The sequence below is a fragment of the Microcaecilia unicolor genome, chromosome 4 (assembly GCF_901765095.1).
Source record: "Microcaecilia unicolor chromosome 4, aMicUni1.1, whole genome shotgun sequence".
Lineage (NCBI taxonomy): Eukaryota > Metazoa > Chordata > Amphibia > Gymnophiona > Siphonopidae > Microcaecilia > Microcaecilia unicolor.
Window position 1 is genome coordinate 11,685,378 of NC_044034.1, and position 26,396 is coordinate 11,711,773.

A 26,396-nucleotide genomic window follows, 5' to 3' on the forward strand; every position below is an offset into this window, starting at 1 on the left:
TTAATCATAGCTGATCAATCCATAGCCCCTCCCAGATATCTGTACTGTTTATATTCTGGTTGAATTTTAGGTTCAAGTTTAGCCTTCAGTTACTTCAGGAGGACTTCGTGTTCAAGTTCTTCTTTCACTTGGATTCTTCAAGAGTTGAGACGACTTTGTGTTACAGTGAGCTGCTGCATTCCTCTCCCCTCCGTTTTACGGGGCTGGATTGAGACATAAATTCTGCCGGCACTCCCTCCCGCTTTGTGCGGCTGTAGGGCAGCTTTGTACCCCTCCCGCTTCGGCGGTGTTAGGGTCAGTCAGCTCCTCCCGCGGTTGCGGTTGCAGGATAAGCCAGATCCCCCCGCATCGGCGGGTGTGGTGTCCCTCCCCCGCTCCGCGGGGATGAGCTGGACGGATTCCCCTCCCCCACTTGTGTGGGGATGAGCTGGGTTAATTCCCCTCCCCCGTTTCGGCGGTGGTGAGCTGGGCAGAGTGTCCCTTCGTGGGTGTAATTCTCTAAGTGCTGAGTCCTGCGGATGGAGCTTTGATATCGACATACTGAGGAGTTTCCGGCAGCACATGACCACATATAGGGAGGCAAAAGTTTGCTCTCTATCTCCACCTGCTGGTAGATGGACACAACCCACCAGTCTATGGATTGATCAGCTATGATTAATGGAAAGAAAATTATCAGGTATGATTATACATAATTTTACCTTTTTGTGGTGGGAGGGGGTTTGTGACCACTGGGGGAGTCAGGGGAGGTCATCCCCGACTCCCTCCAGTGGTCATTTGGTCATTTAGGGCACTTATTGGGGCCTTATTCGTGGAAAAACAGGGTCCAGGAAAAGTGCCCTAAATTCTCGCTAAAAGCGCATATTTTTTTTCCATTATCGGCGAAAGGCGCCCATCTCTGATCGGCAGATAACCACGCACCAGTTCCGCCTTCGACACGCCCCCATCAACTTTGTCCGCATCCGCGACGGAGTGCAGTTGAAAACGTCCAAATTCGACTTTCGATTATACCGCTTTATTCGTTTTTGTGAGATAAACGTCTATCTCCCGATTTGGGTCACAATATAGGCGTTTTTCTCTTTCGATTATAAGCAGGAAGGTTTCCCAGCAGCTGTACTGGACGAAATTTACTTTCCCACCAATATCTCAAACTTCCGCCAGTGTTAAAAACAAAATGGATCAACTGAGGGACATTGTAAATATAGGGGTCCTTTTACTAAGCCGCAGTTTTTTTTTCTCATTATTATAGTTGGTTAAAGGGTGGGGGTGGGGGAGGGTGAAAAGGGAATTGTCTGGGGTGGGAATATGATTGTTTATATATCAAACATATAAACGGCGAGTGACCGAACTCACTCACAAATGCGCAGTAGAGACTTCCCTCTCTGTCCTGCCCCCGCGTCAATACGTGATGACGGGGGCCGGACAGAGAGGGAAACTGCGCTCCCCCCCGAGGTCGCCGCCACCGGAACCCCCCCCCCCCCGAGTCGCCGCCGCCACCCCTCCACCCGGCCCGGCCCCTCTGATCGCAATTAATTTAACTTACATCGCCGCAGCACGCAGATCAGCTGAGCTCCGGTCGGCCTTCCTTCCCTGCCTGTGTCCCGCCCTCGCCGACGGTATGTCACATGAGGGCGGGACACAGGCAGAGAAGGAAGGCCAGGCCGACGGGAGCTCTGCTGATCTACGTGCTGCGGCGATGTAAGTTGAATTAATAGTGAACAGAGGGCCCGGGCCGGGTGGAGGGGTGGTGGCGGCGGCGGCGACTCCGGGGGGGTACCGGTAGCGGTGACCTCGGGGGGGGAGGGGCAGCGGTGACCTTGGGGGGGCCTTGGAAAACCCCCATTCCAATTGTAGCCCGTTTTAACGGGCTCAACGGCTAGTCTATATATATAAAAGGCACCACCAAGGTTCTAATGAAGCCTCTCTTCCATTTTGCATGGTGGTGTAGATAGGGTTGGTCTTAGGCAGAGGCGACCAAGGCAGCCACATAGGGCCCCGCACCTAAGGGGGCCCCACGCGGCACGCCTCAACTCTGCCTCGCTCATGCCTCTGCTCCGACCTCCGCTGCTGCTCGCCTTAGTCGCCTGAGATGATCTCCATTCCCGCGGCTCAGCCGCTCCACTCCTGCCACCACCGGCGCAGTGCCCACCCCCGGCTTGTGACGCTGAGCCCACCGTCAGCTCCCGAGTCCCCGGACCCTGGCGACTAACTGAGCAATGCCAGCGAGCCAGCCCAGGCAGCGATGGCCCCGCCCCCGATGGCGACGACAGACAGTTGCAGCACAACGGCTCACCTCCAGGCTCCAGCTTCCCGCTCAATGTTCCGCCTTCTGATGTATTTCCTGTTTCCGGACACGAGGGCGGGAGTCACTGAGCGGGAAAAGTTGGAGCCTGGTCGGAGGTGGTGAGGACGTGAGGTGAGCCATCGTTGCTGACGCCAACAGTTGTGCACTTATGCCAAATCGAAATCGGATTCCATGCAGGCAGGAGATCAGGAGAAGTGTCTCTCCCATCTAACGACGCTTGCGGACGGTGCAAGGATTGGAAATGTCTGCCTTCCTGAGAGGAATTTGGCCCAACAACATTAGTTGCTGGAGAAGCTGAGCAAGTAAGATCTTCTGGCTTGGAAGAGGCTGTTTCTAACATATCTAGGATATTTTCACATAGATCTGCAGATATTTCTCCTGATAAAAATTTGGATGGCAATAGCAGATTTAGCTAAAACACTGCTTCCAGTAATTAATTGTTATGATTCTGCCGGTTTGGCTGAGGGGGAGGGGGGACGTCTCTTCTGATTGGCTGCCAGGGGTTGTGCTGACGTCAGGGGATAGTACTTTAGCCTGCAGCTGAAGAGTTTCTCTGCTTTTGCGTTACTTACTTGGTGGTAACAGGAAAGCCTGATAGCTTTCTCTCAGAACGTGCTCTAGGTTCTGACAGGGATCTGTGTTGATTTAGAGTATTCTTTCCCTTCCCTCTGGGTTAGCTGCTGCTGTGTGTGTGTGTGTGCCTAGCTCTGCAATCAGGGTCAGCTGCTCCTTTGTTTAGTGGGGGCTGGGCATTGCTCAGCCTCCGGGGCTCTGGCTGAGAGCGTTCTCCTTTGTTTGTTTGTTTTAAGGATTTCTCTTCCCAGTGTCCCGGCTTGCTGGCTCAGTGAGTTTAACCCTTTGTGTACTGTGTGTATTGTATTCCTGCCTCTGCCAGTGTGTTTGTTGGATGGGTCCCACTCCCTCTCGGGAGGGGAAGCGTTCTCTCTGATTGTTTGTTGATTTATGGCACTCTCTCTGCTGGCTCCACAAGCTTAATCCTTTGTGTTCCGTGTGCCTCTGTCTACAGTGGGTTTGAGGCAAAGGCTTTCTGCCTTCCTTTTGTGTCTGGTTCCTCTGGCTTCTGCCTGGGGCTCCTACCCTGGTGGGGGGGGGGGGGGGTTGCTGTGTTAGTTCCCCTGTCCTGCGCTAGTCCCCTGCGTGGGCGTGGCCCGCTCTGGTCCTTTGTTTCCCCCTTTGCCCTATTGCTGGTGTTCAGCGTGTGTCTGGCATCTTGGGGCCCTCTGGGTTCTTTCACCCCTCCCTGTGTGTGATTGGGTTCCAGTTCAGCCGTGAGGCTCGCACGAGTGGCTCTGTGTGCGTGGGTTCCGGTTCGGCCGCGAGGCCCGCCTGTATGCCTATTTCCCTTCTTCCTGAGGAACTGTGGGGAGGGGTAACTTAGGGGGTCTTGTGTAGCTGGGGTGTGCGGTGGTGGGTCGGTCTCCCCTTGGCCTGGGTCGGCGCCTGCTGGCCTCGGCCAGGGCCCAAGGGCTCACGACCAACCCAACGGATTACATTAATGATATGACACCTCGAATTAATCATTTGGAAGCTAGACTGCAATCACAGGAAGAAAAGATTACTAAGCTAAAATCTGAGAATGGAAATCATGAAGTAGCAAAATCTGATATAAAGTAGGTACAATCAGTTCAAACTATTTTAGTAACTGATGTGGCTACTTGCCTCTCTGGTTTGATGGGTTACAGAGTAATAGGGGAATTTGAAAGTACTGGATCTTTTCTTAATATTTTCCCTTTATTCTCCTTTGTTATGAGAATTGGAACTACTAATTGTAGTGGACTTGAACTGAATAATTTCTGCGGAGGGGAGGTTTCATGATAGCATTGTGCTTATTATTTCAATCAGTTTTTTTGTACAAGTTTACCTTCATTTGTCTTTATTTGAAATTTCATAAATTAAAAAAATTTCTAAAAATGGAATAATCTTATAAATGGGGTGGAGCTAGGGTGGGGGCGGAGCTAGGGTGGGGCAGGGCTAGGGTGGGGCCCCACCAAATTGGTCTGCATAGGGCCCCGCACTTGCTAAGACCGGCCCTGGGTGTAGATATCCAGTTTCACGAATCACAGCCAGGACTAAGGAGTAGGGAAACACACTCCTCTCCTGCTGACTCTGCCGCCCAGGTTGCTCCCCCCCCCCCCCCCCCCCGCTGTATTGTCAGAGCATGGCTGTGTCAGAGAACATGAGTGCAGGGAAGGTCAACCGCTCCCTCCCTCCCTTTACATTTAAAGCAACACCAGGGACTTGCATCTCTGCCTGTCTCTGCTTATTCTCTCCCTTCGCTGGAGAACTAGCATTAAATAGCCCTTGCGAGTGGAAATCGTAAAACTGGTGTACAGAGAAATGGGAGTTACTTGATGCTTTTCTTCACAACTGACCTCTTCTGTAGCCCCTATTTTCCACACTGCTGCTGCTGCCAGTTAAAAATAAAGCACAGGACTCAGACTCAGACTTGCTGACCTGAACATGTATACCCTGGAGGAAAGGAGAAACAGGGGTGATATGATACAGACGTTCAAATATTTGAAAGGTATTAATCCGCAAACAAATCTTTTCCGGAGTTGGGAAGGCGGTAGAACGAGAGGGCATGAAATGAGATTGAAGGGAGGCAGACTCAAGAAAAATGTCAGGAAGTATTTTTTCACGGAGAGAGTAGTGGATGCTTGGAATGCCCTCCCGCGGGAGGTGGTGGAAATGAAAACGGTAACGGAATTCAAACATGCGTGGGATAAGCATAAAGGAATCCTGTTCAGAAGGAATGGATCCTCAGGAGCTTAGTCAAGATCGGGAGGCGGGGCTGGTGGGTGGGAGGCAGGGATAGTGCTGGACAGACTTGTACGGTCTGTGCCAGAGCTGGTGGTTGGGAGGCAGGGCTGGTGGTTGGGAGGTGAGGATAGTGCTGGGCCAACTTATATGGTCTGTGCCACAGCCGGTGGTTGGGAGGAGGGGCTGGTGGTTGGGAGGCGGGGATAGTGCTGGGCAGACTTATACGGTCTGTGCCAGAGCCAGTGGTGGGAGGCGGGGCTGGTGGTTGGGAGGCGGGGATAGTGCTGGGCAGACTTATACGGTTTGTGCAGAGCCGGTGGTGGGCAGCGGGACTGGTGGTTGGGAGGCAGGGATAGTGCTGGACAGACTTGTACGGTCTGTGCCAGAGCCGGTGGTGGGCAGCGGGACTGGTGGTTGGGAGGCAGGGATAGTGCTGGACAGACTTATACGGTCTGTGCCAGAGCTGGTGGTGGGAGGCGGGGCTGGTGGTTGGGAGGCGGGGATAGTGCTGGGCAGACTTATACGGTCTGTGCCCTGAAGAGCACAGGTACAAATCAAAGTAGGGTATACACAAAAAGCAGCAAATATGAGTTATCTTGTTGGGCAGACTGGATGGACCGTGCAGGTCTTTTTCTGCCGTCATCTACTATGTTACTATATGTTACTTTCAGAAGCCAACAACACTCTTTCTACACATTCACTCTGCAGGGGAGAAGAGAATCGATGGATGGCAAAAGGGGGGGCAGGGGATAGAGGAGCATCGCTGGGTAGCTGGAGGGGGCGCAGGGGAGACAGGAGAATAGCTGGGTGGATGGAGGGGGGCAGGGGAGAGATAACAGTCACACACACATTCACTCTCACAGACATACTCACACCCAGACTCAATCTCTCTCTCTCTCTCTCACACACACACACACACGCACACACACTGTGCTGCCAACCACGCAGAGGGGGGAGAGGCAGGGGGTCCTGAGACCACAAGGGAGGGAGGGGAGCGCAGAAGGGGAGGGGGTCCTGAGACCTGAGAGGGGGGAGGGGGTCCTGAGGGGACAGGTGTGTCACACACACACTCTCACAGTGTCTTCCTCTCTCTCACTATGTCTCACACTGTATCACATTCACTCCCTATGTGTCACACAGTCACTCACACACACCCTCGGTCTCATACACTCTCTCGGTCTCACAGAGAGTCTGTGTATCGCACACATACTCTCTCACACTCTGTCTCACACACACACACACTCTCTCACACACAGTGTATCTGTGTGAAACACACTCTCTCACACTCACTGTGCCTCACATACTCATTCGAACAATCACACAGTCATCCTCATACACACATTTGCACCCAGACTCACTCTGTCACACACTCGCACATTCACTCGCTCTCTCTCACACACTCACTCCCACACACACTCTCACATACACACTCCAAGACCAAGCTTGCTAGCACTCGTTTCATTTGTGTCAGAAACGGGCCTTTTTCACCCTACACCCCCTCTCCCAAGTCACCACCGCTCCCCCCTCTCCCTCTGCCCAGCAACTTTCCCTCCAGTCCCGCCCACACACACACCCAACAGACCTGCCGTGCCACTCCGATCTCTGCCCCAAGCTGCAGTACCGGACCAACAAAAACATCAGCTTTGTGTAAACAGCTCTGCAGCCGCGCCTCCTCTGTGGATGGAGACAGTTGCTGGCCGCACGGAGAGGAGGGAGCAGCGGCGGTGACTTGGTGAGGGCGAGGGGGACAGTGGCAGCACAGACATCGGGGGGGGGGGGGGGGAAGCGGTGCTAGCGCCCGTTTCATTCCTCTCTGAAACGGGCCTTTCACACTAATATATATATTTTTTGTTTTTGTTACATTTGTACCCCACACTTTCTCACTCATAGCTGGCTCAATGTTACTATTATATACAGGTACTAGATTGATATGTTTTTGTCAATTTTGCATTAAAATTAATAAAAAAATGATTTAAACATAAAAATGCTGACTGCCATGGGCTGAATAATCTCACGTTCTTACTTTATAACAGCTGTACCATCAGTTCTGTCCAAAGCAACAATGACCTTGCGTTGTCTATTGTCACTCCTATTTGAGTGTAACCTGAAGAAGGAATGGGTGATAAGGCAAAGCTTATTTGATTTTGTTTCATTGCACCCTGGAAGTCATGTGTTTGCTATGTCATAAGCTTATTCCTGGGATAAGGAGCAGAAAATCTGTTTTACTCTTTTGGGATCTTGCCAGGTACTTGTGGCCTGGATTCACCACTGTTGGAACCAGGATTTATTTTTATTTAATTACAATTGTACCCCACGCTTTCCCACCCATAGCAGGCTCAATACGGCTTATATATTATATACAGGTACTTATTTGTATCTGAGGCAATGGAGGGTTAAGTGACTTGCCCAGAGTCACAAGGACCTGCAGTGGGAATTGAACCCAGTTCCCCAGGATCAAAGTCCACCACCCTAACCACTAGGCCACTTCTCCACTCCGATACTCTCCACTCCGATACTGGGCTTGATGGACCTTCAGTCTTCCTTGTATTGCAATGCTTATGTATGAATGTACTTATAAGATCATTGAAGGACTTTTTGATAATTCAAAATCTCTGACATTTGTTTCTGTCTTTTTTTTTTTTTTTACCAATCACGTCATGCAGTATTTGGTAAGTTTTGTTCAGTTAGTAACATATGAATTTTAGGGGTGGGCAATTAATGTGTTAATAACACTATTAGGGCCTCTTTTACTAAGCAGCGGTAATCCTAACACGGGCAACAGCCTGGCGGTATTTCCCACCCCTAGTGTGCTGTCATATTTATTTTTGTAGCACCGGGGTGTATTAGGTGGTAATCAGTTACTGCCGTGTGGCAATGGTAAAAGGAGGCCTTAGCACACGTGAAAAACACGCAGCGATGCCAGCACAAGCCCCCTTTTGCCGCAGCTTGGTAAAAGGGTCCCTTAAAGCATTAATGTTTTAATACTGTCAAGCTGAGGCTATTGTGAAGATGAAGCTCCCACCTCAGGATCCCACGTCCCTCTTTCACTCAGGGTGAGCTGGTTCTCAGTATGCAGATTGTATGCAAATTATTCTACTACCCCTTTCTGCTCAGGGTGACCTGCTTCTCAAAGGCAAACACAGTCAGGTCTCACCAACAGGATATTCTCTTACAAATCTTTTATTCCCCCTTCCTGGGGCACACTTCTTCCAGCTTAAACATTTCTTCCTAGTCAGTTCAATCTTCCAGCTTAAGCACCTGGACACTCAGTCCTTCCTTGTAACATGAACACCCCAGTCCTTCCTTGTAACCCGGACACCCAGTCCGTCTTTGTAACACACAGTTCTTATCCCTGGCACTCTAGGGCCTTCTTACCCCAGCCAGCTTCCTTGCTTTGCACACAGTTCACCACCAGTCCAAAGGGCTCAGCCAGTACTTCACATGGGGACCTCCTGCTTCAGCTACCAGCTCTCTTCTTCCGCTGCTAGCTCTCTTCTCCCCCTCACCACTCAGGTGGGGTATTAAGTGTTTAATGGCCAAACAGGACCCAGCCCATAACCTGCTGCACCTGTTTCCACCTCCAGGACCCTCCCCGGTCCTAGCGACCTCCAGCTATACCTCCCCTTACTGGCTCCCTTCAGCGACTCACCCAGCCCTTCTCCCTGGACATTTTAGGGGAACAGCGCCCTCTAGGGGCCTAACCAGGGTAGGACAGCCTCTCACTTCTCACAATACATAATATGTTTTTTGATGCTGCCTGTTTTTTTTAAATTCTGACCCACCCATCCCCCACACTTACCTCTACGGCAGGGCTCAGGAATTTTTCTCCTTCCTCAGAGCTGCCTCAAACTCCTTCTCTCCCCCTGGACGGACAGGCTCTGCAGATACAGGAAGGTGGGGAAGGTTTTGTGAGACTTGAAACCCCGAGACTTCCCCAACTTCCTGCACTGTGTGACTGAAGTATCTGCAGAGCCCAACCACTGTGCAGGGGAAGACAAGGAGTTTGGGGCAACGCCAAGCCCGAGCCCTGGAAACAGGATACTGGGCTTGATGGACCTTCAGTCTTTCCCTGGATGGCAATTCTTATGTATGAATGGACTTATGAGATCATTGAAGGACATTTTGATAATTCAAAATCTCTAACATTTCATTCTCTCTCTTTATTTATTTATTTAGATTTTTACGAAAGAAAATCACATCCTGCAGGATCTGGTAAGTTTTATTCAGTTAACAACGCCAAGCTCGAACCCTACTGTCACGGAGTTCAAAAATGCGTGGGATATGCATAGAGGAATCCTGTGCAGAAGGAATGGATCCTCAGAAGCTTAGCTGAAATTGGGTGGCGGAGCAGTTGGGGGAAGAGGGGGTGGTGGTTGGGAGGCGAGGATAGGGGAGGGCAGACTTATACAGTCTGTACCAGAGCCGGTGATGGGAGGCGGGACTGGTGGTTGGGAGGCGGGAAATACTGCTGGGCAGACTTATATGGTCTGTGCCCTGAAAAGGACAGGTACAAATTCAAGGTAAGGTATACACATATGAGTTTGTCTTGGGCAGACTGGATGGACCATGCAGGTCTTTTTCTGCCGTCATCTACTATGTTACTGAATGAAGGCTGGTCATTGCGGCATGAGAGAAACTGGGGGAGAGGAAGGGGAAGGGGGTATGAGAGAAACTGGGTGAAGGCTGTTTGAAACTTTATTCTTTAATGCCCAAAATGCTGTGATTAAAATTTTTCATCACACGATTAATCACAATTAAAATTTTATCATTGTCCACCCCTAATATAATTTTTATATCATTGTACTTATTTCTCTTATCTGAGATCTGATCATTGTTCATCTTTATTTTAATGCAGATTGGTGGATGGAATTTGGCAGATATACAGGTAACTGAATCTGATATACAATAATTATACCAAACCACCAAGTTTCCTAGAGCGTCCAAGAGGTTAGGCTCGTTAGCGTCTTTAATGTGTGTTAACTATGTATGTGCATTAACCCTATATGTGCCTACAATATCCCTATATGCGCTTATTACTACTACTACTACTACTACTATTTAGCATTTCTATAGCGCTACAAGGCGTACGCAGCGCTGCACAAACATAGAAGAAAGACAGTCCCTGCTCAAAGAGCTTACAATCTAATAGACAATAATAATAAAGCAAGCAAATCAATTAATATGTAGAGGAAAGAGGAGAGGAGGTTAGGTGTTAATTTTGGGCTCGTTAAAAATGCTAACGCACCTTAGTAAACAGGGCCCTTAATCTGGTCAAAATGGAATAAACATATTTAATCTGATGACCAGATTAAGATAAGAAACGTTTCCATCTGAATGATACAGTAGAATTTGCTTCTGGAAATGGCCACCAAGCATCCAGTGGATGAGTTGGAAGCTACATGTACCAATCGTAAGAGAAAGAAGCATGTGATGTGTCTTAATGACAAACTAGGTGTGTTGGATAAGCTTCATTCCGGCATGTCTGTTTCTGCCATTGGCCACAAGTTAAAGTTTAATGAATCAACAATCCAAAACATCCAGAGTGGCCAAGAGGGATACACTAAATGGCATTTTATCATTGCCTCCAAAAGCTGCTTGCAAAATGGAATAAACATATTTAATCTGATGACCACCAAGCATCCAAGGGGTGAGTTACAAGCTACATGTACCAATCGTAAGAAAAAGAAACGTGATGTGTTTTAATGACAAAATAGGTGGTTAAATTTGTGGATAATGCAAATTGTGGGTTAAAAACAAAAGCACTGTGGACAGCATTGCTATGAAGATGAAAGCCAAACAGATTTATAAATACGCCACCTAGTGTTGATGAGACCGGCTTGTTTTACAAAGAGGCTGGTAAATGGATATATATAACGAAAATGGCAGCCATAGCCCCTGGTTTTAAGGTATTTAAAGATCATGAGGGGCATAATCGAACAGGGATGACCATCTCTAAGGGCACCCATCTGTAAGGACATCCTGGGAAAGGGGGGGGGACCGCTATTATCGAAACAAGATGGGCGCCCATCTTTCGTTTAGATAATACGGTTGGGGACGCCCAAATCTCAACATTTAGGTCAACCTTAGAGGGTCGTCCTTAGAGATGGTCGTCCCCGGTTTTCGGAGATAATGGAAACCGAGGACGCCCATCTCAAAAATGACCAAATCCAAGGCATTTGGTCGTGGGAGGAGCCAGCATTCGTAGTGCACTGGTCCCCTCACATGCCAGGACACCAACTGGGCGCCCTAGGGTGCACTGCAGTGGACTTCACAAATTGCTCCCAGGTACATAGCTCCCTTAACTTCAGTGCTGAGCCCCCCCAAACCCACTCCACACAACTGTGGGGCACCTACATGTGGGTACAGTGGGTTTCGGGTGGGTTTGAAGGGCCTCAATATTACCACCACAAGTGTAACAGGTAGGGGGGGAGGTGCCTGGGTCCGCCTGCCTGAAATGCACTGCACCCACCAAAAACTGCTCCAGGGACCTGCATACCGCTGTCAGGAGCTGAGTATGACATTTGAGGCTGGCCATTTTCACTACTTGATTTTTAGATGTTTTCAGTAACACGTCCAAAGTTGGATTTAGACGTCATATCGAAGATGCCCCTCTATGTTTCTCTGATTTTTGTTATGTGTTGTCCAATGCAGGACCCAAACCCTGTATTTTCTTCTATAAGGATATGAATTCACTTTTCACGGTTTTGAGGAAAAATTGTTATAGCTGGAACCTAACCCCAGTTTCCAATAAGTACATTTTTTGGTATTCGTAAATTTGTGGTTTGTGATCTTTCTGGAGAGCCATACTATCATGAATACCAAGAATGGACTGTACATCCAAATTTAAAGCAAAATAAATTTTGTAAACAACAGACTGGTCTCAGCCTCCATCTTCTGGAAAATCCTGAAATTTAGAAACAGCTAGTGCAGTGGGCTGTGTCTCTTCTGGAATGGGATAAGAACACTGGACCTGGGGGTGGGGGAGGAGAAGAAGATGTGCTGGACCTGGGGTGAGGGAGATGGAGATATCATGGACCTTGGAGCAGTGGTGTGCTGGTAAATTTTTAACAACAGGCTCTCTCCCCGGTCCATCTCGGCGTCCCCCCCCCCCCCCCCGTCCACCTCTGTGCCCCCCCCCCACCCACTGCTGCGCCCCCCCAAAATTGCAGAGACTGGCCATAGCCGGGGGGAGGGGGCAATGCATTACTCTCTCCAGGAAAAAAAATTAAATGATCCCAGGTTCCAATCTAATTCATGTTTAATTTGGGATAAAATGCCATAAATAAGTAAATAAATATAAACTTTTAACGTTCAGCACCTGATTCTCAAAGTGGACATATTCCAAACACTATAATGAAAATAAAATTATTTTTTTCTACCTTTGTTGTCTGGTGACTTTGTTTCTCTGATCATGCTGGTCCAGTATCTGATTCTGCTGCTCTCTATCTGTTCCCTTGACTCCGTTTCCAGGGCTTCCTTTCCATTTATTTCTTTTCTTTCCTCCTTTCTTCTTCATTTCTGGTCCTCCGCAGACTTGACTGTCCAGTGGATCTAGCTTCTTCCTATTTTCTCCATCCATGTACAGTTTCTCTCCTCAATTCATTTTCCCTCATCTAATCTCCTTCCTCTATCTTCCCTCCATGTCCAGCATTTCTTCTCTCTCCCTTCCCTCCCCTCCATCCATGTCCAGAATTTTCTCTTGCTCCTCCCCTCCATCCATGTCCTGAAACTCTCCCTCTCCCCTGCCCCCCTCTCCCCATCCATGCCCAGCAAGTCTCTCCCCTGCCCCCTCTCCCCATCCATTCCCATCAAGTCTCTCCACTGCCCCCCTCTACCCATCCATGCCCAGCAAGTCTCTCCCCTGCCCCCTCTCCCAATCCATGCCCAGCAGGTCTCTCCCCTGCCCCCTCTCCCCATCTCATGCCCAGCAATGTCTCTCCCCTGCCCCCTCTCCCCATCCATGCCCCAGCAAGTCTCTCCCTGCCCCCTCTCCCCATCCATGCCCAGCAAGTCTCTCCCCTGCCCCCCTCTCCCCATCCATGCCCAGCAGGTCTCTCCCCTGCCCCCCTCTCCCCATCCATGCCCAGCAAGTCTCTCCCCTGGCCCCTCTCCCCATCCATGCCCAGCAAAGTCTCTCCCCTGCCCCCCTCCCCATCCATGCCCAGCAAGTCTCTCCCCTGCCCCCCTTCCCATCATGCCCAGCAATCTCTCCCCTGCCCCCCTTCCCCATCCATACCCAGTGATTCTCCTCCCTCCCCTCCCCTGCCCTTCCCTCCCCGCTCCCAAACATGTCCTAGCCAACGATGTCCTTCACCCCCACCCTCCCTCTCCCACTCCCATCTGTCTTTTTTAATTACCTCTGTACGAAGCCCACATATTTAAAGCCCTGCTGCGGTGCAGGCCGTCTCTCAGGCTTCCCCGCTTGCTTCGGTGATGTTCGTTGCCCTTAGTCCCGCCTTCGCGGAATAAAGGACATGACATCAGAATGCGTCAGAAGATGGGGACTAAGGGCGCGAAAGTCACCGAAGCAAGCAGGGGAAGCCTGGAGAGACGGCCCTGCACGCTGCAGGGCTCTTAAATAGCGGTTTTCGATTGAGGTAATTTAAAAAGTCAGATGGAGCGGGAGCAGGAGGGTGGGGGCGAAGGACATCGTTTCACATGTTTCGGAGTGGCAGGGGAGGTAAGCATGGCCTGTGATGGCGCCCTCCCGCCATACTTACCTCCCCTAATGGAGCCGGCTCGCCCCCAACATCAACTGGCTCGCAAGAGCTGTCAAAATTTAACAATCGGCTCTTGCGAGCCAGCACACCACTGCCTTGGAGTGGGGGGGAGATGCACCTTTATTGGTGTTATATAGTCAGGGCTCTTTATTTTTATTCTATATTTTGGGTGGAAGGCTGGGTCAGGTGCCGGCTGCAGAAGAGGGTTGTCGGCGACGGAGCTGGTAGGCAGTTGGGGACTGGGTCGGGGAGGGGGGCTCAGAGGGATCAGGGGACTGGGTCAGGGAGGGGGGACTCAGATGGGAGAAGGGGCTGGAATTGGGGTCTGAGAAGGGGGCAGGAGGGAGAATGGGGCTATGCCTGGGACAGGTGGAGAATGATTTTGGGGCTGAAAAGGGGGACCCTAATGCAAAGCATGTGATGAAGGGGGTCGGAACTGGGGGTTGAAAAGGAGGGTAGTGGGATAAGGGAGCCAGTACTGGGAACTGAGGGCTGAAAAGGGGCTGGGGCTGAAACTGTGGGGACTGGGGGCTGAAAAGGGGACAGGGAGAAGTGGCTAGGGCTGAAGCTCGGCACTGGTGGGAGAAAATGGCTGGGGCTGAAACTAGGGACTGGTGTGGGGACTTGGGGGCTAAAAAAAGGGGGGCAGGGAGAACTGGCTGGGGCTGAAGCTCGGGACTGGTGGACAAAAGGGCTAGGGCTGAAACTGGGGATTGATAGGATAGTGGGCCTGAAAAGGGGGGCAGGTGGGAGATGTGGGCTAGGGCTGGAATTAGGGCAGCTGGGATAATGGGGCTAGAACTGGGGGCCGAAAAGAGGGGGCAGAGAGAGAGAGAGGGGATAGATCCTGGATGAAGGGTGGCGAGAGGGAGGGCAGACCCTGGATGGAAGGGGAGAGCGAGAGGAGAGGACAGACCCTGGATGGATGGGAGAGGGAGGACAAATGGTAGATTGAAGGGGCAGAGAGAGGGGAGAGAGAGAGGGCAGATGGTGGATGGAAGGGAGAAATAGGGCAGATGTGGACTGGAAAGGGCAGGGAGAGAGGGCAGACATTGAATGGAGAGGACAGCAGAGAGGGCAGACACTGGATGGCAGAGAGAGGAGAGGCGAAGACAGATGCTGGATGGAAGGAAGACAGTGAAAAGAAGATGAGGAAAGCAGAAACCAGAACAACAAACTGTAAATAAATATATATTTTATTTTTTGCTTTAGGATAAAGTATTATTGTAGTTGTGTTAATAAATGTTTATAAATAGAACATGTAAATAAGGTAATCTTTTTATTGGACCAATTTTAATACATTTTGACTAACATTTCGGAGAACAAAACCCCCTTCCTCAGTCAGGATAGGATACTGTAACAGCACTATACTGTACTGACCCAAGGACGGAGGTTTTGGCCTCTGAAAGCTAAATGTATTAGTCCAATAAAATGGTATTATTTTATTTTCTGTATTTGTTTTATTTCTATTTGTTTAATTTATAATAGTGGTGATGGTATTTACTATTAGTTTTTTCAAATTTACTCCACTGTCTTTATATTTTGCACAGTACTAGGGGACAGTTTCTGTTTCTGTGGTGTTGCATTGTCTGCAGAGTCTGGCATCGGGGGTTCAGTTTAATTTTTGTCTAAATAGAAAGTTTATGATTACTTATTCTATAGTGGATTAGGGTGTATCTGTGTTTGAAAAAGACATGGCTTTCAATTGCATTGACTGTGCAGGATTGACGATCTGTACTATTCTGTCTGGTTTCGCTTGGGGGGGGGGGGGGGGGGTGGTAAAAAAAGGTCGGGCCCGGGAGTCAAGTATGCTAGCTACGCCACTGGCAGGAGCAGCCAATGAAGGTTAGAGCTGGGTATGTGAGGAGCCAATGAGGGTTAGCGGTGGGTGTGTGATAAGCTAATGAGAAGTGTTTGCTCATGTTTATTAATGTGTCTCCTCTCTGCAGTAAATGTGACTCTGGATCCTGAAACTGCTGGTCCTGGTCTCGTCCTGTCTGAAGATCGGAAAAGTGTCAGAATGGGATACACAGGACAGAATGTGCCGGACACTCCTCAGAGATTTAATAATGATCCCTGTGTGCTGGGGAGTGAGGGCTTCACCTCAGGGAGACATTACTGGGAGGTGGGGGTGGAGGTGGATTCTTTCTGGATATTGGGAGTGTGTAAAAACTCTGTGAGGAGGAAGGGGGGGATCACACTGTCACCTGGGGAAGGATTCTGGACTGTGAAGCTGTCCTATGTACATGGATACCTTGCCCTCACCTCGCCTGAGACCCAGCTCCCCCTGAGAAAGAGACTCCGGGCAGTGGGGATTCTGCTGGACTACGAGGCAGGAAAGGTCTCGTTTTATGATGCAGAGAATAAATCTCATCTCTTCACCTTCACCGACACCTTCACAGGGAAACTCCGACCCATCTTTGGGACTAATTCTAAATTTCCTCTGAGAATCCGCCTGGTACCAGATTAACGTTCCCAGAGTCTCTCTCTCTCCTACACACCTGTAAGAAATACTGGTCTTCAAAATAAAAATAATTCTTCAAAATTACTTGTCTTGCTATCTGATTGAGAAGGAGCACTGACAGCTCACAGGCTTGTAGATGCTTGTCTATCAGGTGTACTACTACTTAACATTTCTAGAGCGCTACTAGGGTTACGCAGCGCTGTACAGTTTAACAAAGAAGGACAGTCCCTGCTCAAAGGAGCTTACAATCTAAAGGACGAAATGTCAAGTTGGGGCAGTCTAGATTTCCTGAATAGAGGTAAAGTGGTTAGGTGCCGAAGGCAACATTGAAGAGGTGAGTTTTGAGTAAGGATTTGAAGATGGGCAGAGAGGGGGGCCTGGCGTATGGGCTCAGGGAGTTTATTCCAAGCATGGGGTGAGGCGAGGCAGAAAGGGTGGAGCCTGGAGTTGGCGGTGGTGGAGAAGGGTACTGAAAGGATGGATTTGTCTTGAGAGCGGAAGGTTACGGGTAGGAACGTAAGGGGAGATGAGAGTAGAGAGGTAAGGAGGGGCTGCAGATCGAGTGCATTTGTAGGTTAGTAGGAGAAGCTTGAACTGTATGCGGTACCTTACGGAAACCAGTGAAGTGACTTGAGGAGAGGGGTGATATGAGTATATCGGTCCAGGCGGAAGATAAGGCGCGCAGCAGAGTTCTGAACGGATTGAAGGGGGGGGGATAGATGGCTAAGTAGGAGGCCAGTGAGGAGTAGGTTGCAGTAGTCAAGGCGAGAGGTAATGAGAGAGTGGATGAGAGTTCGGGTGGTGTGCTCAGAGAGGAAAGGGCGAATTTTGCTAATGTTATAGAGGAAGAAGCGACAAGTCTTGGCTATCTGCTGAATATGTGCAGAGAAGGAGAGGGAGGAGTCGAAGATGACTCCGAGGTTGCGGGCAGATGAGACGGGGACAATGAGGGTGTTATCAACTGAGATGGAGAGTGGAGGGAGAGGAGAACGTGGGTTTGGGAGGGAAGACAATAAGCTCGGTCTTGGCCATGTTCAGTTTCAGGTGGTGGTTGGACATCCAGGCAGCAATGTCGGATAGCAGGCCAATACTCTGGCCTGGGTTTCCGTAGTGATGTCTGGTGTGGAGAGATAAAGCTGGGTGTCGTCAGCATAAGATGATATTGGGAAACCATGAGATGAGATCAGGGAGCCCAGGAAGAGGTGTAGATTGAGAAGAGAAGGGGTCCAAGAACAGATCCCTGAGGAACTCCAACAGAGAGGCGGGATGGGGTGGAGGAAGAACCATGAGAATGTAGCTCTGAAGGTACGGTGGGAGAGATAAGAGGGAGAACCAGGAGAGGACAGAGCCCTGGAACCCAGTGTGGCAAGAAGTAAATTGTGATTGACAGTGTCAAAGCGGCGGATAGGTTGAGGAGGATGAGGATGGAATAGTGACCTTTGGATTTGGCAAGGAAAGTCATTGCAGACTTTAGATAGTGCCGTTTCTGTCGCGTGTAGGGGCGAAAGCCGGATTGAAGCGGATCGAGGATGGCATGAGAGGAGAGAAAATCAAGGCAACGGCTGTGAACGGCGCATTCAAGTATCTTGGAGAGGAAGGGTAGGAGGGAGATGGAGCGGTAGTTGGAGGGACAAGTAGGGACAAGTGGTGGTTTTTGAGGAGTGTTGTGACAACAGCATGCTTGAAGGTGTCAGGGACAGTTGCAGTGGAGAGAGAGAGGTTGAGGATATGACAGATGGGGGGGGGGAGGGTGACAGTAGGAGAGATGGTGTTAAGTAAGTTGGTGGGGATGGGGTCAGAGGGACAGGTGGTGCATTTCGAGGAGGAAAGAAGGTAGGTGGTTTCCTCTTCGGTGATGTCAGGAAAAGAGGAGAAGGAGGCCTGGGTTGGTTGATTGAGGGAGTGGGTTATAGGGTGAAGAGGAGGAGAAGTTTGGTGGTGAATTCGAGGTTGATCTTCTGCACCTTGTCGCGGAAGTAGTCAGACAGTGATTGAGGAGAGAGTGAGGGGGGGGGGGTGCGAGCGGAGAGCACTTTGAGGAGGGAGTTAAGGGTGGCGAAGAGACGACGAGGGTTAGAGCTGAGGGAATTAGTCAATTGGGTGTAATAGTCCTGTTTGGCGAGAAATAGGGAGGACTGGAAGGAGGATAGCATGAATTTGTAATGAATGAAATCGGTATGGGTGCGAGATTTCCTCCAGAGGCGTTCAGCCGATCGGGCGCAGGAGCGAAGGTATCGGGTGCAAGTGGTTAGCCAGGGCTGGGGATTAGTACGCCTTGTGGGACGGGAGATAGATGGTGCAAGGGTGTCCAGAGCAGAGGAGAGAGTGGCATTGTAAGTGGAGACGGCTTTGTCGACAGACTCGGAGAACATGATGGAAGGGAGGAGATTAGAAATACTACAGGATAAAGTGGGAGAGTCGACAGCCTGGAGATTCCTGGAAGTAGTGGTTAGTGTTGGGCGGGACTGAGGGGGAGGGTGATGAAGTGTGAAGGTGATCAGGTGATGGTCAGAGAGAGGAAGAGCTGAGGCGCAGAAATTGGAGGGAGAGCAGGTAGAGGAGAGGACGAGGTCTAGACAGTGGCCAGATTGGTGAGTGGGGATGGTGGAACTCAGTTGGAGGTTGAAGGAGGAGGTTAGAGTGAGGAACTGAGAAGAGTATGAGTCGGATGGGTATCAGTGTGTATGTTAAAGTCTCCAAGAATGAGGGATGGGGATGAGGGCTGAAGAAAAAACGGAGAGCCAGGCATCGAAGTGGTAAGAAGGAAGCGCGAGACTTATCAGGGGGGCGGTAAATGACTGCAACTCTGAGTGGTAGCGGGTAGAATAGACGGATGGAGTGAACTTCAAAGGATGGGAAGCAGTGAGACTGCGGTAGGAGGAGAGGTTGAAAACTGCAGGAGGGCAAAAGTAGTAACCCGACGCCGCCACCACGGCCAGTTGGATGGGGAGAATGGGAGAAAAGATAACCTCCATTGCATAGGGCTTGCGACTGAGGCAGAGTCATCAGGGTGAGCCAGGTTCAGTTAGGGCGAGCAGTTGAAGGGAACTGGGAGATGAAGAGATCATGGGTGAAGGAAAGTTCGTTGCAGACCGAGCGGGCATTCCACAGGGCACACGAGAAGGGGAGGGAGGAGGGGAATAGAGATGAGATTGGAGACATCGCGGAAACGTTTGCATGGATAGGACGAGGACAGGTGGTGGGGGGACCTGGATTGGGATTGATGTCTCCGGCAGATAGCAGGAGAAGGAGCAGGAGGGTGCGGAGGAGGGTGGGTGGAGGTAGGGCGATGAAGGTGACCGAAGACGGGATGAGCTTAGTAGGAATGGGGATGGACTAATGGCAGGAAGGAAGTGTTGAAGGTTGAGGGCTAGGAGGCAGGGGGGGAGGTGAGATGGTGAGGGACGGGGGTGGTGTAGGGTAATGCAATAGTGAGCAGAATGGGAGAGGACATGGATGGGCAATGAGTTCCTGCGGTAGACAGAGGTAGGGGGAGGGAGAAAAGATTAGGAAGGGACAGGGCAATGAAGAGAATGTGTATAGGGACCATGGTCAGGAGGTAGGCAGGTGATGGGTGGGTTGGTAGGCAGATGGGTTAATGGGCTGGTAGGCAGGCAAGCAGGTAGGCGGGGAGGGAGTTAGGTAGTTGTGCAGGCTAGAGGGCAAGCGGCAGGTGGGAGGGTAAGCTTACGTCAGAGGAGGGCGGGCCCAGGAAGAACAGAGGGACGTCGGAGAAGGCAGCACTGATCGCCGATCAGCAGTTCTTGCCCGTGCAGCGCCTTCACACAGAGGTGAGAGGTGCTGCGCGGGCCGGTAAAGCGGAGAGGGGTCCGGTAGAGGGGGGAGCGCAGTGACAAGCTCAGGGGGCGGGGCACGGGGGCGGAGGATGGTGGGAGGCGGAGCTGTGGGAGAAGGAGAAAAACAGAGAGAGGAAGGGAGGGGGACCGGGCCTGCTAAACTTTGGTTTTTTTTGTTTGTTTATTTATTATTTAATACTGTGCATAAGAAGGGAGCAGCGGCGACCTCGGGGGGGGGGGGGGTGGGGCGGGGCAAGGCCGTCCATGCAGGACGCTCCTGACGAGCGCCCGTGCCCCCTCCCAGTCCTTTTTTGATTTTGTTTTCATTTCATTTCTATTGTTTGCAGAGGGAAGCGGGGAGCCACATGTTTGTGTTCTTTATTTTGTTTTTCAACATGCCAGCTTGGAATTTTAAGGTGCAGGGGGAAGCGGGGGAGATGAGAGCTCAGGCCTTTACGATTGCTCTGACCATACGTTTAATATGTCGCGGTAAATGATTCGGTTGTAATCGTCGGTATTGTTAGTGCATCCCGAATCGTCCACATTACAATAGTAGTTACTCGTTTGTATTCCGTTTTCGTTAGCTGCCTGCTTCGTCGGAAAAAGGCCTTTAATGCAAGCAACGGTTAGGAATTTCTTCGTTAAAGAGTCGTTAAAGGGTTGTTAAGGTTTAGTGCATCTGGGCCTGAATCTGATATATAACTAATTATTCCAAACCATCAAATCCACTAATGTGTCCTTTGACTGTGATCTCGCTATACAGACACCTACTGTCAGTGTTAGGGGTCATTTTCATCCCTGTGATAGAGGAGACAATGTGTGTTTCCCCTGATCAGGGTCAGGGAGTGATCCCTCTGGTTCAGACCTGGCAAGTTTCCCACATTCCCAGGACTTTTCACCAAATAATACAGTACAGTTTGCTTCTGGAAACAGTCACCAAGAGGGGCATTTCGAAAGGGACATCCAAGGTTTTATTTGGATATCCTTGCAAAATGTCCCCACCCGTATTTTCAAACAAGATGGACGTTTGTTCGATAATACGGTCAGGGATGTCCAAATCCTTAAATTTAGTCGTCCCTAGACTTGGTCATTTGTGATTTTCGGCGATAATGGAAACCAAGGACATTCATCTCAGAAATGACCAAATGCAAGCCATTTTGCGGCATCGCAAGAAGAGGAGGGAGACAGGCTACCCTCTCTCCTCCAACCCACAAGGTAGGGGGGGAAGGGGAGACTGGATCACTGGACCACCAGGGACGCTTTGCTGGGGGACTATGGGGGCTGGAGACTTGAGGAGAGGGGTGATATGAGCATATCGGTCCAGGCGGAATATAAGATGTGCAGCAGAGTTCTGCACAGATTGAAGGGGGGATAGATGGTTAAGTGGGAGGCCAGTGAGGAGTAGGTTGCAGTAGTCAAGGCAAGAGGTAATGAGAGAGTGGACGAGAGTTCTGGTGGTGTGCTCAGAGAGGGAAAGGGCGAATTTTTGCTGATGTTAAAGAGAAAGCTATCTGCTGGATATGCCCAGAGAAGGAGAGGGAGGAGTTGAAGATGACTCTGAGGTTGCGGGCAGATGAGACGGGGAGGATGAGGGAGTTATCGACTGATGATAGAGAGTGGAGGGGAGAGGAGAAGTGGGTTTTGGTGGAAAGACGATAAGCTCGGTCTTGGCCATGTTCAGTTTTAGGTGGCGGTTGGACAACGAGGCAGCAATGTCGGATAAGCAGGCCGATACTTTGGCCTGGGTTTCCGCAGTGATGTCTGGTGTGGATAGATAAAGCTTACAGTTTCCCCAAACCCCCAGTGTTGGCAGGTGGCTCCAGTGGACTTCATGGTAGTAAGTATAGATTATTTTCAGGTTCAGAGATTCACATGGTTTCGTTCCTTCCCATTTCTTTCAAATTTTTGTTTTGCTGCTGTCTCTAGAGCTGACTTTGTAATACCATGCTATTTACTTCCCTTCAGTTAAGGGAAAGAAGCAATTAATGCTCTTCAGGTAGCTAGATTTTGGAAGGCCCTGTACATATGGAAAAGGGTACCCTGGATGTTTGTAGCAGAAACACAAACTGACCTCCTGCCCTTTCTTTTAGGATTTAGTAGGGGTGGACAGGTTTCTTTTTTTTTTTTTTTTTAATTTCTATTTATTAATTTCAAATATACATTCATATAAAAATAAATGCAGAAAATCAGGAAGTACAAAAAAAAAGGAAAAAGAACATAATAGCATACACCCTGGCTATCGTTACCGTAGTCAAGGGTAAATAGCAATGTTATAGTTACTTAGACCACAATAATATTTGATCAAGATATAAGGTAATTAATCACAAAAGCAAAAAAAAAGAATACAATAAGAGAGTAAGAGCTAGATCACTGTCTGCGGTTTTAGCTAACTTCGGTTGCTGTCAAAGCAGATTCGCCGCCGCTTTCTTTTGCTATTATGAACTGCTTTAACTTTTCTGGGTCAAAGAATACATAATAAACCATTCTTAAAGAAATAAGGCATCTACATGCAAATTTTAACTTAAAAGTTCCACCTAATGCAAGAATCCGGGGCCTAAGTCCCAGAAATTCCCTTCTTCTTCTCTGAGTAGATTTACTGATATCAGGAAAAACTTGTATCTTTGAGCCAGAAACAGAAGAGACATAAATTTGAAATATAGCCTAAGTATATTATTTCTATCTGTTTCGAAGGCAAGGTTTGCAAGGAGAGTCGTGCGTTCTGTAATGGTTTCTAAGGACGTTTCAAGAAATTGTGTTAAATTTACTGGAGCCTCCACAGAAGTAGTTTTGGCTCCAGTAATATAATACACTTTTACAATTGGAGGTATAGCTTCTTTTGGAATTCCTAATACATCAATAAAATACTTTTTAGCATTTCCATTGGAGGTGTTAAAGGACATTAGGAAAGTTCAAAAATCTTAAGTTGTTTCTCCTTAGTTGGTTATCAAAATGTTCAATTTTTCTTTGAGCATTGTCTCTATCAGAAACTAAATTACCAACAATTGTTTGCAGTTTTTGGATTTCAAGTGAATTTAACTCACTCTTGTCTTCTTGCTCTTTAAACCTTCGATTCCATAGTATTCTGTTGTTGTTTAAGGCCATGTAGTTCAAAGTTGAAAGAAGTTGAAGCTTGAAGCAGAGACGAGTTCATGCCTGGATAGCGTCCCAAAGAACCTCTAGGGTAACAACTGCCGGTCTTGTAATAGCGCCGATATTCACAGGTGGTGGAGGCCATGATAGGGGAGGGCGAGGGAAACAATACTTCCCGTCCTCTCGTCTGATGTATTTCTATCTGGCGTCGAAAAAAACAACAGGGCCGCCTGTAGCCTCGGAAAACACCAACTCTGCTCTCCCGTCGATCTCGAACCACCACCAGGTCTCGGCGGAGCAGTCTGTTGGGGCGGACTTAAAGACGCCCCTTCTACGCTAAGATCCCCGGATGGTCTGGGGATCCAACCATGGCAGAAATCAAAGCGCTACGCGCCTGGAGTCCAAACGCTTCCAAAGTCGGTTGTCGGAGAGTTAAAGTAGAAGCGGGGCTAGAAGCGGCTTTAGCCCCGCTTTTTCCCTTTCTTTTCCCCATTAACTGGGTTCCGGAAAGATAAACACTCCGAAAAGAAGACTTGTGGTTCGGAGCTCTCAGGAAGCGTTTCCTCTCACGGACGCCATCTTGATCTAAATCTTTTTTTTGGTGGACAGGTTTCTTGTCCACTAAAACAAGGCAGCAACTGTTCTACTTCTGTTTGTTGTCTCTCGTCCTTCTTGAAACCTTGCTCCTGTAGCAAGTGCCTTTAATGGTCAACCTGTAAAGGTATGAACCGGCTGATTCTTTCAGTTATGCTGCTGCTTCAGGCATATGTGAAGGGAACTCCCTGTAGTTGCAAGGTCAGAGGCGGAGAGATGGACCTAAAACAAAGTGGGATAGCATGGAGTGGGCTTATGTACTCAGAGTACTCCACTGTACTCCACTACTACTAGAACCTTCTCTCCCAATATGGCAAGGCCCTCCCAGGCTTCTATCAACTTCCAGCACCTTCTAAACTGTCTGTTCTAGAGATTTCCTATACTGGAACCTTCCTTAGACTAGCTGGAGCCATTGTGCAGGATGTACAGAGTTTAGCAAAAGTCCACAGCTTGAATAGCATAGTAACATAGTAGATGACGGCAGAAAAGACCTGCACGGTCCATCCAGTCTGCCCAACAAGATAACTCATATTAGCTGCTTTTTGTGTATACCCTACTTTGATTTGTTCCTGTGCTCTTCAGGGCACAGACCGTATAAGTCTGCCCAGCACTATCCCCGCCTCCCAACCACCAGCTCTGGCACAGACCGTACAAGTCTGTCCAGCACTATCCCTGCCTCCCAACCACCAGTTCTGCTGCCCACCACCGGCTCTGGCACAGACCGTATAAGTCTGCCCAGCACTATCCCCGCCTCCCAACCACCAGCCCCGCCTCCCGATCTTGACTAAGCTCCTGAGGATCCATTCCTTCGGCACAGGATTCCTTTATGCTTATCCCACGCATGTTGAATTCCGTTACCGTTTTCATTTCCACCACCTCCCGCGAGAGGGCATTCCAAGCATCCACTACTCTCTCCGTGAAAAATACTTCCTGACATTTTTCTTGAGTCTTCCCCCCTTCAATCTGATATCATGCCCTCTAGTTCTACCGCCTTCCCATCTCCGGAAAAGGTTCGTTTGCGGATTAATACCTTTCAAATATTTGAACCTCTGTATCATATCACCCCTGTTTCTCCTTTCCTCCAGAGTATACATGGCCTCAGGAATGTGCTGGAATAAATTGCAGGTACCTCTCTCCTATTGGCTGGCTTATCTCTCCTTAGAACACTGACACCTAATGGACTTTTAAGGAACAGCAGTGAGAATTCAGGCAGATTTACCCTGCTGAATATCTCATAATGTTATACCGGCATAACTCAGGATTTCAAAGTTAAAGATTCCCATAAAACCAAGAGTATTTTCACGTTTTTTTCCAGCTCCCTTTTCTACCCTCCTTCTCTCTACCCTCACCTAATCTCCTTCTCTCTACCCTTACCTAATCTCTGAACATTACTAATTGTAAATGATATCATGGATTAACTATGTCAGAATCCAAATTCTGTAAGCCACATTGAGTCTGCAAATAGGTGGGAAAATGTGGGATATAAGTACATAAGTACATAAGTAGTGCCATACTGGGAAAGACCAAAGGTCCATCTAGCCCAGCATCCTGTCACCGACAGTGGCCAATCCAGGTCAAGGGCACCTGGCATGCTCCCCAAACGTAAAAACATTCCAGACAAGTTATACCTAAAAATGCGGAATTTTTCCAAGTCCATTTAATAGCGGTCTATGGACTTGTCCTTTAGGAATCTATCTAACCCCTTTTTAAACTCCGTCAAGCTAACCGCCCGTACCACGTTCTCCGGCAACGAATTCCAGAGTCTATTACACGTTGGGTGAAGAAAAATTTTCTCCGATTCGTTTTAAATTTACCACACTGTAGCTTCAACTCATGCCCTCTAGTCCTAGTATTTTTGGATAGCGTGAACAGTCGCTTCACATCCACCCGATCCATTCCAATCCATTATTTTATACACTTCTATAATATCTCCCCTCAGCCGTCTTCTTCTCCAAGCTGAAAAGCCCTAGCCTTCTCAGCCTCTCTTCATAGGGAAGTCGTCCCATCCCACTATCATTTCGTCGCCCTTCGCTGTCCCTTTTCCAATTCTACTATATCTTTTTGAGATACGGAGACCAGTACTGAACACAGTACAAATGCAATAATAAATAAATAAATAATAGAGGTAAATAAAAACTGACAGACTGCAAAATTGCCAGATTTTGGGGTCCTTTAACTGAAATGTGTTAGATTTTACAGTTACTCTTGCTTAATGTAGAAATTTAACCCAGGGTAGCTGCTAAACTAAGGCAGCATATTTTTGTAGAGGACCTGGGTTAAAATGGGAATTAGAACATGGTCCTAAGGTGTTGCAGTTAGTGTGGAACACTTAACACCTTCTATTTAATGGTCCGAAGTGCTGCAAACTGTCTTCCACGTCCATTCTCCACCGATCCCTGAGTAAAGGTAAGTGAGCTGGAAGTGAAAGGAGTGGGATTTGTTCAAGAAAAATCTGAACACTAATTTCTTATTACTTGTGTGCTTTTTTGAATGTTTTGCAATTAAGACTGTGTGAAACAGAATTATGTAGGATTGGACATTTATCATTTATTTTATCAGCTAGAAAGCCCCAGTACTCCCTGTGTGCTAGCTAGGGCTGTTCCTGATGTTAGACAGGAAGAAAGTTTCTCTTACCTCCTACCCTTCCT

General features: G+C 49.0%; 2 protein-coding genes across 3 annotated transcripts in view; both read left to right on the forward strand.

Annotated features, from left to right (window-relative positions):
- LOC115468309 (zinc finger protein RFP-like) overlaps positions 1 to 16,312 on the forward strand; it is a 40,093-nt gene extending 23,781 nt beyond the window's left edge. Inside the window, exons 2-5 of one of the 2 annotated variants that reach the window (XM_030199951.1) lie at positions 7,747 to 7,752; positions 9,260 to 9,295; positions 9,939 to 9,968; positions 15,753 to 16,312. In XM_030199951.1, coding sequence (XP_030055811.1) covers positions 9,947 to 9,968; positions 15,753 to 16,273 — 543 coding nt within the window. In that variant the 5' untranslated portion in view covers positions 7,747 to 7,752; positions 9,260 to 9,295; positions 9,939 to 9,946 and the 3' untranslated portion in view covers positions 16,274 to 16,312. The remainder of the gene's footprint in view (positions 1 to 7,746; positions 7,753 to 9,259; positions 9,296 to 9,938; positions 9,969 to 15,752) is intronic. The other variant, XM_030199952.1, reaches the window with a different exon arrangement.
- Positions 1 to 26,396, forward strand: part of LOC115468205 (E3 ubiquitin-protein ligase TRIM39-like) — a 1,720,076-nt gene that overhangs the window by 55,878 nt on the left and 1,637,802 nt on the right. The gene's annotated exons all lie outside the window — the stretch shown is intronic.